Source organism: Gigantopelta aegis, chromosome 12, assembly GCF_016097555.1.
Source record: "Gigantopelta aegis isolate Gae_Host chromosome 12, Gae_host_genome, whole genome shotgun sequence".
Classification (NCBI taxonomy): Eukaryota; Metazoa; Mollusca; class Gastropoda; order Neomphalida; family Peltospiridae; genus Gigantopelta; species Gigantopelta aegis.
In genome coordinates this window covers 26,536,975-26,549,999 of record NC_054710.1, presented here as the reverse complement: position 1 = coordinate 26,549,999, position 13,025 = coordinate 26,536,975, and the positions used below count along the sequence as shown (strand labels likewise).

At 39.0% G+C, this 13,025-nt stretch overlaps 1 protein-coding gene across 1 annotated transcript; it reads left to right on the top strand.

Annotated features, from left to right (window-relative positions):
* The first annotated feature begins 622 nt into the window (after positions 1-622).
* On the top strand, positions 623-12,130 carry LOC121386887. The gene is made up of 3 exons (XM_041517919.1): positions 623-725; positions 10,270-10,542; positions 11,085-12,130. Exons 1-3 carry the CDS (start codon positions 677-679, stop codon positions 11,156-11,158), a joined length of 396 nt encoding a protein of 131 aa, XP_041373853.1. The 5' UTR covers positions 623-676; the 3' UTR covers positions 11,159-12,130.
* The last annotated feature ends 895 nt before the right edge of the window (positions 12,131-13,025 follow it).

Sequence of the window (13,025 nt, the reverse complement as noted above, 5' to 3'; positions counted from 1 at the left end):
TTTCCCCTGCGCGTGCTGTAACCTCACCGTGGTGCAGAGGTGTAACATTCTCTTTGAGAATGGCCAATACAGCACAAATTAAAATTTTGAGTAAAGGTCAGTATATATCTGTGATATTTGTATTTTTGCACAGTTCTTTACATTGTTTTTATTTAAATCTTGAATTTTTATATTGATGTTGATCATCACCTTATTTGTTTGCGTTACCATAGTCTGACACCCAATAGCCGATGTATTTTTCGTGCTGGAGTGTCGTTAAACATTCATTCATTCATTCATGATTAATAAATAAATGTCTTCTAGTTGTGTCGTTAACAAAAACCTTTTCATTTTGACAATAGATGAGCTATTTAGTTTTTTTTAACAATAGACGAGAGAGGGTTGCTTCCCTCGACACCCCCTCTCAAACCGCTCATTAATAAGTTCACCTGGATATTTATTTTTTATGAGTTTACTCCACGTGTTCTTGAGATGAGATATCTAGTTTTTTTGTGACATGTGATGGGCCAGGAATTCACGACTCTGCCATGTACTACGGAGGCCGTATCATGGGAGGGCTTGTTTTGAGCGACAGCCTCCTTGTCGTTCAGAGTTGTCCCTCCAAATAAAAGCGCGTGCAGCTCGCGCTAGTCTTAGTTGCCGCCAGCTGATTGGGATTAGCATACCGGAAGTGAAAATGTCTGCAGTAAAATTGTTCGTCTGCGTTCTTTTGATATCTGTTTGCGGTGAGTTAATTTTTTCTTTCCATTTTTGTTTGAGGGGATGGGAGTGTTTTCTTTTGCTTTGTTTTTATTATAATTTTTTTTAGTTTTGTTGTATTTAAACCACTTTCATATTTTATTTATAACGGTTTTGTTTCATTTGGCATACATATTTCAATGAAAATTTCATTTATTATACACAATACCTGAAATTTAGTCAGTTATTTTTTTATGCATTCAATTTCTTATTTTATATGCATTAAACAACATTTGGTATATAACAATAGTTTCATATTGTAGGGGTGGGACGTAGCCCAGTGGTAGGGCACTCGCTCAATGCACGGTCTGTCTAGGATGGATTCCCGTTCAATTTCTCATTCCAGCCAGTGCACCACGACTGGTATATCGAAGGCCGTGGTACGTGCTATCCTGTCTCAGGAATGATGCATGTGAAAGATCCCTGGCTACTAATAGAAAAATGTAGCGGGTTTCCTTTCTAAGACTAAATGTTTGACATCCAATAGCCGGTGATTAATACATCAAAGTGCTCTAGTGGTGTCGTTAAACAAAACAAACTTTAACTTCAGTTTCATCTTACATGCATATTCAAAATATGCTGTATATTTTTCAATTAATTTGCCAGTAAATGAGTGATATGTCACCTCTAGACATGTGGATATATTTAACTCAGTTGTCAGAGCATTGCCTGGGGTGCTTGGGTCTTTCTATCTCTGCCTCTCTCTGTGCGGTCGGTCTAGGATCGAACCCCGTCGGTGGACCCATTGAGCTATTTTTCGTTTCAACCAGTGCACCAAAGAAAAAAAAGAGATAAAGTTTGATTTGTTTAACGACAACACAAGAGCACATTGATGTATTATTAATCGGCTATTGGATGTCAAACATTTGGTAATTCTGACTCGTAGTTATCAGAAGCAACCCACAGCAAGATATCTTTTATATGCACTTTCCCACAGACAGGAAAACAGATACCACATAGCCTTTGACTAGTTGTGGTGCACTGGTTGTCAAACATTTTGTAATTTTGAAATATTGTTTTAGAGAGGAAACCAGCTACATTTTTTTCCATTAATAACAAGATATTTTTTTTATATCTACCATCCCACAGACAGGATAACACATATCACAGCCTGTGATATACCAGTCGTGTTGCACTCGCTTGGTATATCAAAACCCGTGGTATGTGTTATCCTGTCTGTGGGATGATGCATAACAAAATCTATAAAAAAAAGTAGTCCATGAAATGGCGGCAGCGCGTTTCCTCTCTAATAATATATGTGGTGTTTTGCCACATTTTTGCTGTTGAGAACATGTTTCTTCCTTTGTTTGCTCTATATTTCTATCTCTCTATGCCCGTCGATGGGCCTATTGCCAATTTTGGTTATGTCTTATTCCAGCCAGTGCATCAAGGAAGGAAATATTTTATTTAACGACGCACTGAACACATTTTATTTACGGTTATATGGCGTCAAACACGTGGGTAAGGACCGCACAGATATTGAGAGGGGAAACCCGCTGTCGCCACTTCATGGGCTACTCTTTTCCATTAGCAGCAAGGGATCTTTTATATGCATCATCCCATAGATTAGGTTGTACATACCACGGCTTTTGATATACCAGTCGTGGTGCACTGGCTGGAACGAGAAATAGCTCAACTGGCCCACCAACGTTGATCAATCCCAGATCGATCGCGCATTAAGCGAACGCTTTACCACTGGGCAAAGTCCCAGTCCGCCAGTGAATCACGACTGGTATATCAAAGGATGTGGCATGTGCTATCCTGTCTGTGGGATGGTGCATATAGAGGAACCCTTGCTACTAATGGAAACGAGCTTTCTTTCTAAGATTATATGCCAGAATTGCCAAATGTTCGACATCCAATAGCTATTAATAAAGAAATAAATATGATCTAATGATGTCGTTAAACAAACAAACTTTAACACACAGTTGTGCACTGGTTGGAACAAGGAGAGAGAGAGAGAGAGAGAGAGAGAGAGAGAGAGAGAGAGAGAGAGAGAGAGAGAGAGAGAGAGAGAGAGAGAGAGAGAGAGAGAGAGAGAGAGAGAGATACTGCTTTTCTGAACAGGAAATGTCTGTAATTTGTTACAATGGCAGCAAATACTTTCTTTTCATTTTGTTATAAAGTCTAAAAGTGTATTTTTGTTTAACTGGAGAATACATCATATTAAATACACTGTCTTCAGTTTGCGGCCATTGTATCTTTTAGAGATTCAATTTACTTGTTAAAACGATACAGTTTCTTGTAAATCAGTGTCTGTACACTCCAGGCGTTTCTTGTTATCCTGGATTTTACCCCAGATAATTAGGATATAAAACGAAGCTTCAGGCTTTTTGCTAATTGACAGTTGGCGAAACCATTTATGAGTAACGCAAAAAACAGTCAATTTTGTTTTCGCATTTTGTTTTTGTCCTGACCTTACAAGTGGGGTCCTAAATTTAATGCGCTAATCAAGAACTACACTTGCACGAACGACGCCTATTGCGCAGTGGTTAAGCCATCGGACTACAGGTTGGTAGGTACAGGGTTCGCCGCCCGGTCCCGGCTCCAACCCAGAGAGAGTACTTAAGGGCTCAATGGGTAGGTGTAAGGCCACTACACCCTCTTCTCTCTCACTAACCACTACCAACTAACCCACTGTCCTGGACAGTGTGCTTGAACTTTAATTGGATATAAGCACGAAAATAAATTGAAATGAAACGAAATAAAATGCACGAACGACTGTTTTCAGAAGTTTAAATTTGGGTTATTGTAAACATTAGCACGATCCGAAACGCTGTCAGCGTGTTTATCATCAAGTGAAATCCCATAGACGAATGTAGTACACTATGCGGCTAAAACTGCTACAAGCAACGTTAAAGTTGGTTCTGTTTAACTACACCACTAGAGCACATTGATTAATTAATTATCGACAATTGGATGTAAAAAAATTTGGTAATTCTTACACGTAGTCAGGAAATCTGTTATATGCACTTTCTCACAGACAGGAAAGCACATACCATGGCCTTTTGATATACCAGTCTTGGAGCACTGGCTAGAACGAGAAATGTACACATTAGGATGACCAGAAAAGCGAGCGAGGAATGTACTAAACTATCGTCCTCGCAAGTTTCAAGAAGGAAGGACGCACTCAGCACATTTGATTTACGGTTATATGGCGTCAGACATATGATTAAGGACCACATAGATATTGAGAGAGGAAACCCGCTGTCGCCACTTCATAAGCTACTCTTTTTCGATTGGGATCTTTTATATGCACCATCCCACAGACAAGATAGTACATACCACGGCCTTTGTTACACCAGTTGTGGAAATAACCCAATGGGTCCACCGACAGGGATCGATCCTGGACCGACCGTACCTCAAGCGAGCGCTTTATCATTGGACTACGTCCCGCCCCCGCAAGTTTCAAAGGCCTAAAATTAAGATATTGTAAACAATAGGTCGAACAGATACCCATTCAGGGTGTCTACCTCCAAATCAAATTAAATCTGGCAAACCATAAATTCTGCCTGCGCTAATCAATACCTACCGGACCACACGTGATTGACTAAAACTAATATAAACGAAAAATAGCTACCGAGCCAACGGAACAACAGCCAAACTAAATCTCCTGACTCGAGGTGATGTGGACAGGCCAAAAACCGGTCGGGTCGGTAGTATTTCGAACCCTGGTTATGATAACCACGCAAGTGTGATGCCAGCTCCATAGTTAATTATCACACATGTTCTTGCATATTTCATACACATTTCCGGTTTCTGTCTATTCAACTGGAATACATTAAATATTGAAACAAGGACAGTGTTACCACAGTCATGCCTTTTCTTAATTTTGTTTATTAATATTAAGGGCGGGACGTAGCCCAGTGGTAAAGCGTTCGCTTGATGTGCGATCGGTCTGGGATCGATCCCCGTCGGTGGGCCCTTTGGTCTATTTCTCGCTCCAGCCAGTGCACCACGACTGGTATGTGTTATCCCGTCTGTGGGATGGTGCCTAAAAATTATCCTTGGCTGCTAATCGAAAAGAGTATCCCATGAAGTGGCGACAGCGGGTTTCCTCTCTCAATATCTGTGTGGTCCTTAACCATATGTCCGACGCCATATAACAGTAAATAAAATGTGTTGAATGCGTCGTTAAATAAAACATTTCCTTCCTTCATTCCTTCATATTATTATTACTACCAAACAGCTATATAGGGTTGCAAACGAGTTACTACGCATGTTTACATGTATTACAACTCATTTTGAGAGTAGAATGATGGAATTGTATGCTAAAAAAAAGGTCTCAGGTTAGCACATTTCCCCCAAATATCTCTCTGTCATTTTTGCTCGAATATGAGGTTTTGCACCAGAACCGGAGGGGGGGGGGGGGGGGGGGGAGCAGTTGCCCCTCCGCAGCCCCCTGTCTTGTACGCTTATGAGTATTACTTGCTGTTTTATAAATACATTAATTTCAGTGTTTTGACGACATGGTGCGGTGGGGTGAATCAGGGCTTCTAGAATTTTTATAAAATCCACAAGCCATGGGATCAGTGATTTTAAAAATTTACTAGCCATGTTTAAAAATTCACTAGCCCTACTTTACTTTAAGCTAATACAGTCTTACTAAATACTAGTAATAATCAGATATGTCACCTAAAGAGGGAGATAGAGTTAAAAACACTAATATTGGGGGGTTAGGGTGGGGGCAGGATATTCATACGTACAAAAAAGTTAACTAGCCGTCGGGCATGGCAATAGTAGTTATTTACTAGCCCAGCATTGAATACCACTAGCCATGGGTGTGGGGCTACCATAATCTAGAATCCCTGGGTGAATTTTAACATGCTTATATACCACGAAGTTTTTGAGCATGTCCGTCCCGGTTTAATGGTTAGACATCTGGCTGTATTTTGCCCATGCTAATTTGTAATATTGTGCATTGACCTTTTGGAACATGGATGTATAGCGCAAGAGACAGCCGGAGTGAATCGGTTAATGAACCACCTGTTCTACAACCAGCAAAAAAAAAAACTGATACGGAAATGTTCTCGATTTTGGAGTGAAAATAATGTATGTTCGCAATGGTGTATGTTGTTAGTGCCAACGAGAACCCGTTCTATTGGCAACCTTCATTTGAAGATGGGCAATTTAACATGGGTTTCAATGGCAAATGACATCTGTGTAGTGAGACCTAAGGTTAAGACCCTGAGATGATATGTTGCAAAATAAAAATAAACGAAAACACAATTATTAATTGAACGTCACTTTCTACACGATAAGAACAGCACAATTGTCACGCTTACGATTTCATTCTCATTTATTTATGGCAATCTAAGATCATTTTACGACAGTGTGGTCACGTGGACGAGAGCTGACTCAGTAAAACTTATTGCCTGCCGCGATGAGTTGAAATTTTTAATGTCGACCGTTTATGAGTGCGATGATGTAGACTGGATACCCACTCGTTTGTTACGCTTCAAGATATGACAAACGGCGTATGCGTTTTATAGCAAAACACATTCCTTCTGTATGAATGGTTCGGTCACAGGACCTACCGTTCACTTCCGGTTGACAGCTGATTCATCACGGTTCACGATATGACAGTGGCGGATCCAGTGTGAAATTTGGAACGGGTCATAAATAGGTTGTGAATCTGGCGGGTATGGAAAAAGGGGTGGTTATAATTTTTCACTTTAAAAAAAAAAAATTGTAACAACTCACTACCATTTAGTATCATGTGTATGTCCCTCGTGAAATCATTTTCATTGCTCGCTAAAGCTCGTGACAACTGAACATTATTTCACTAGGAACATAAACATGATTCGAAATGGAAGCTCGTTTAATATCCTATAAGTGCGATCGATCACGGAAATTAACGTATTGCGTATTGCGCAATACGCATCACGCATTGCGTACATATGGAAGCGCTTTAATTGATTTCTATATCAACTCTTGTTTACGCACCGCACATTACGCACTACGTACCCATGGATTCCTCGATTTATTGTCGTCACATCAAAGGATTGTCGACGTTTTTATGGCAGTGTTTCTGGCAATTACTGAAATGTTGAAACACCATTGATAGGCGCACCTCCAGTCACCCCCCACCCCCCACCCCACCCCACCCCCTGGATCCGCGCCTGACAGGGAATAAAAGTAGCGCCGAACTAATAATAATATACAGTAATAATTCACTGTCCGGAAGGATTGATGATGCAAAAAAACATAGAGTACATAAAAAAAAAGATTCAAGGAGCATTAAAATAACAGTTCCATGTGAAAGAAACAATGTAACCTCAACTCTTAACCTGTTGGTCATACTTATTGAATGTTTCAATAATATAAATAAATAATTATAAACAAAATTGTAGAAAATTAAATTATTTTATTTTATTTTTTTAATGTGGGTTGTTGGTGGTGGTGGTAGTGTGTGTGTGTGTGTGTGTGTGTGTGCGCGCGCGCATGTGTCGGTGTGTATGTGCGTGTGTGCGTGCGTATGTGTGTCTGTGTGTGTGTGTGCGTGTGCGTGTGTGTGTGTGCGTGTGTGTGCGTATGTCTGTCTGTGTGTTTGCGTGTAATTCAAGGTATAATCTTTACAATTTCAAAAAAAAAACAAATTAAAAAAATTAAAAATAAATAAATAAAAACCGGAGAAAACCCCCCCCCGGAAAAAAAAAGATAATAAAGACGATAAGTCCAGATTGGTAAAGCGCTCGGTTTGGGATCGCGATTCAAGTCATTGTTAAGTATATTGAGAGATACATGTATTAATGGGTGACAACCGTCGGATGACAACCGTCTAAATACAGTTAACGAATAAAACATTATGCTATAAATGATTGACACACGTCTGTCACAATGTCACACGTCTCTCGTTAACAACTGACAGCCCCGTGTACGCTAAACTGACCTTTATTTACACTCTGTCCGTAATTCAAGGGCATATGAGGTAAATTATAAAAATATAAGTAAATAATGAAACCACAAGATGGCACATTCGTCATAATAATAATGCACGTCGGATATATTCCAACGTGTAGAAACAAAAACGAATGTTAATACTTGCATTTGAAAACGCATTGTATATACAAAAAAAAAAAAAAAAAAAAAAAAAAATAATTCAGCCGTAAGAATTTGATCAATTTCCTTTTCGTTCATCGTTATAAAAGGGAGAACATATATCATGAAATTCATGACCAATTTCGTTATTTGTACATAAGAAGCATGCTCTGTTTGTCTAAGGTATTTTTGTCAACTGCATTTTTTTCAATAAGAAGATAATGATTCGAGTGCGAGTGCGAATAATTTTTACATGCTCATATACCACTAGAGTTTCGAGTATGGCCGTCCCGGGGCCTGTCTCTGGATAGCCAGGGACTTGTCCCGGGACAGAAAAAAAAATTAAGCGGACAATTTTGAAATTTACATCCAAAAATTAAATAGTGTACCTTTAAAATTTTGATGCGAATCTCTAATTGATATAATTAATAAAGAAAATTGTACTCATTAAATTTGGTCGCTAGGTTAGATCGGGTGGTCAAAAAGAAATTAGATAAGATCGGTGGCCTGACTCGGGATGGAGGGGGGGGGGGGGGGGGTGAGGTTAGAGTTGAAAATGGGCAGAATTTTGAAAATAGCAATTAGTAAAAAGGTTAATAGAATTTAAAAAAAAAGAGAAAAGTTACAAGCCAAAAATAAAAAGAGTTGACTGCTCGGTCGAATATTTATATAATTTGTTGAGCATTTTAGAAGGACAGTCCAAAAATAAATAAGAGAAAGAAGAGAGGATCGGACTATTTAATAATATTAAAAAAAGAAAGTAATTTCGACATAAACTTTTGAACGAAGATCTAAAAGTTTAAAGTGCGATCTATATGTCCACGCGAGTGGCCTCGTTAAGGCCGTTAGGGTGCACAGCTTGTAGGGACGAGATGGGTTGCATCCCGTCAAGGAAACCCCTAGATTGACAGTCAATAGACGTTGAAGATGTAGTGCTGTGCTGAAATACAGATCTTGAGAAGCCGGATTCGTCTGAACGAGAGAGATAATCAGACTAGGGTATAGTCCAGTCGTCATGGGTTGGTATAGTGGTGCGGACGGGCCCGACTCCGGAGGATACGAGATGGTATCACAATAAAACAAAGTAAAGTCTAGAATAGAGTAGTAGGGGCCAACCCCGCTTCCTATTTCTTCTTAGAGTGGGCGGTCAATCTTCCAGTGCTGCAAGGACAGGCTCGGACATGTAGAGACTAAACGCGAACAACCGTGGCGTTCTGCAGAATGGCCGCCATACGAGTCACGAAAAAAACAAGTCAACATAATCAGACGGAGAAATGACGTGGAGGCAAGGAATCTCGCTAAAAAAGAATCCAACCTGGTGGTGCAGACTGTCGAAACGAGAAGCGTTCCAGCGTTCAATCAGTTCCAATGGCCGCATACATCCCAGTAGAAAACTTCACTTCGCTGACAAAAACAACGAAGTAAAGGATCCCCAAGTCGAGCCGCGAAAGCACGTGCAGTGTGCACACGCGAAACAAACACGTATTACCGCGTCAAACTGCAGACTGGGAATGCAATGATTCGTGATTTATATATAGTGCGCAGTTACGTCCGCGCGAAATCGTGTCTCGTTACGCATTGTCTGTAATTGTGTACTAAGTTTTAAAGTGACAGACACAATTTTTTTTATCACTTTTTTAAATAATAGAAAATAAATTATATATTACTTAAATCTTGTTGTTTAGAATATCCATTTCCAAACATCCACATTATTTTCTGATCATTCTCGTGTTACTTATACCACATACCGCATTTTTTTCATATTTAAAAAGACCCCTAAAATCCCCCGACCCCGCACATACCTCTGAAAAGTAACGGTTATAGAGACAGGCACTAGTCTATTTTTAAAGAGTATCTCCCCGTTTCAAGGTTCCAAACTCTTGTTTCACTATGTTGTAATAAATCAATGTGCTCTGGTGGTGTCGTTAAACAAAACAAACTTTTAACTGTTATAACTTTATCCACATGTGCTACAGGTTTGTATGTTATCCAAGCTTAATGTCCATTTCCACGGGTTGTAGGTTCTGCGCCTTAAACCAAACCCTTATTTGACATTTTAGTATTCACATAAATCTTCTACTAATGTACTAAGACCCCCGCAAAAAACCCCACCAACAACAACAAAAAACCCCAACAACAACAACAAAAAACAAACAAACCCAACAACAACAAAAAAAACACCCCCCAAAACCCCAACAACAACAAAAAACAACCCCAAAACAACAACAATAAAAAACCCTCTAAAAACATCTTTGTAGCTAATTTTAGCATTATGGTTATTTAAAGGTGTACTAAGTACCTGTCTGTAGCTAATTTTAATATTATGGCTACTTAAAGGTGTACTCTCGCTTCCGTATCCTGTAAAGTCTAGTTTCCATAAAATCTGTAATGAACGCCGGTGTGTGACTTTAAAGACGCTAGGCTTAACCTCAATCCGTTGAAGCTGATCTAATTCCAGTGTATTGAATTTCTTCTGTTTGCTCATTTCAGGACAGTCCAACGGCATATACAATCTGCTGAGAGGAGGGGGCGGCGTCGGTCTAGGGGGGATGTTTACGAGCCTGAGCACGGGATTTCGGCAATCGACCTCTTACAAAGCGGCCTTGTCGCTAGGCTGCAAGTACCCTATAGACAATGAATCCATCCTTCGTTTTATCATGCCCCGCGGGTGCGAGCGAAGACTCAATATCTGCCCCTTCGTGTTCAAACTGCAAAGGCAATGTATAAAAGCTGGGATAATTGGAATGTGCTGTCCCTTTTACGGTGAGTATTAAAGGGACATACCCTAGTTTTTAATGCACTAAGGCATATTTTAAAATATTATAGCTGTTTGTGATAACGAAAATCATACTTTAGTTAGATTTTATGGTTTAGATTATCAATTTCAGTACATTCGAAGTGTTTTTGGTCATCATGGTGTTTTTAATATCACAAAATGCATTTCTCATATTTTTAAAAACGCACGTGCGTCTAAGAAGTAACAATTATGGAGTCGAGTTTTAATCTATTTTTAGAGGGTATTTGACCATTTCAAAGTCACAGAGTCATATTTCACTTAATTATAACTTTATCCAAATGTGTTACAGGTTTGTAGATTAACTAAACATAATGTTAATTTTCACACGTTAAAACTAGGGTCTGTCCGCGACATTTAGTCATTGTTTCCAACAACCTCTGCATGTTCGTGTTTGAGTTTTTTTGCTATTTAAGAATTGAACGTTATATTTTTGACGTTGATACGATGATAAACACCAAAACCGTATTACATACTGTATGAATGGCGTTTCCCTTCTTTTTTTTTGCAGTTACGGACAATGCAGTGAAAGGCGCCATTATGATCCGGAAGTATAAGAAATTCGCCGAAATGATGCTCTTCTAGGACTGCGAAACCCACGTACAAAAGACATGCGTTGTGTTATATAAAACACGACTTAAATTTCAAGTATAAATGTTCTGTGAACAGTGTTGAAGATGACCGAATGCCGAACTTACCGACCAAAAGAAATTCTGTTGTTAGGATCGAAAACCGTGTGTACGGCGACGATCTCTGTTGTAATTAGTCATTGAATTCAGGCAGCTGAGCGCTCGTTGCGATCGATCGCAAGTCTTGTTTAATTTTTTTGTGTGAATAACGTTAAAGGGAGTTTCCTGAGTTTGATTGAATCTTGAACAGTTTTAAACTTGTAGCTTTATTACTATTAATATTATGTCTCACAGTTTGTAGGGATTTACTCTGGTTTTATGTCAGATAATGCATAGGGACACAGCAGGTGCTTGTGGTTTTTGGAGAGAATATGACTGTTTCACTTGTGGCCATCTTGTCACGTGCCAAGTGCTGCATTGTAATATGTTTTTGATACAACCCTAATAATTGTAACGACTAGTAGTACACATTAGGTATGTTTTCTTGTTTAAAATATCAGTGTGTTTCTGTTCGTTGTAATGTCTGTAAGTTGCCCAAACTGGATTTGATATCCCAATAATTCCATACGTTCAAAACAATATATATCAGGAAATAAAATGAAGTTTGACCTAGAGCAAACACTAGGAAGATCGGAAACACTTTTAATATACAACCATTAATATTGTATTTAGAAAGCAATATATGTAATATGTAATTACAGTGGTTATATAAAAGTGTCTCTTTGTCTCTTGACAATCGTCGAAAACTCAGGATAGTTCCTCTAAATGAATTTGATCGAATCGAGTCAAATTGGTTCATTTCATTTGTAAGTTATTTTCATACTTATACCCAATTAAGGTTCAAACATTTTCATCATTTAAAACATTTAAACATGGTTTAAAAAGGTTCGTGTACATTAAGTTATGCCAATGTGTGTGTGCGTGTGTGTGTGTGTGTGAGAGAGAGAGAGAGAGAGAGAGAGAGAGAGAGAGAGAGAGAGAGAGAGAGAGAGAGAGAGAGAGAGAGAGAGATGGTGGGGTGAGGGTGGTTCAGACGTTGGGGGGGGGGGGGTGAAAATGATTAGAAGTCATCGATTTAAAATAATAACACAACAAAGAATGAATAATCACAAAGCAGGACCGTATATAGAGGGAACGTAACATTGTTCTTAGCAATGTCGAAACATTGATAGCGGGGCGTCTAATTTTTCAGAACTCTTTTGTTGTAAAATTTGCCAAAATAATATCATCGAAACTCGTACGTTGTATTACGATATACAGTGTTTCCCCCAAAAATGTAGCAAGGCATAGTAAACAACACTTTAGGGGCATTCATTTTCACCATTTTCAGGGCCCTTTTTTCCACTAAAGACAAAACATTAATGGAAATAAAAATGCATGTAATTAAGCTGTGCTTGCTTTAATAAATGAATGACAAAATATAAAACAGGGCTATTTCATTAATTAGTAATACATTTTTGAGAGTCTTATAAAGGTAATTTTTAATTGTAAACGGCTTGTTTAATCTCAGGGTAGCATAGCACAAATTAAGGCAATAAGGAGTCTTGTTAATCAAGGCCACCAAAATATATTGAATTGATGTTATGGGCCACCCTCCTACAACGTGGTAGGTCCGCGCCTGAATATTGTAGTTGTATTCGTCGTTTTGCATTAGTAAACTAAGTTATAAGACGGGGTAGGTGCGTGTGCAGGAACGTATTCGGGGAGGGGTTGGGGTCTAGACTTGTGAGCGAAGTGTCGTGGGTGGAGGGGCAGTCGAGTCATGCTTCCCCGTAAAATATATCTGAAAAAAGAAGAATAGGAAAATTCGTTTGAGCTGGGTT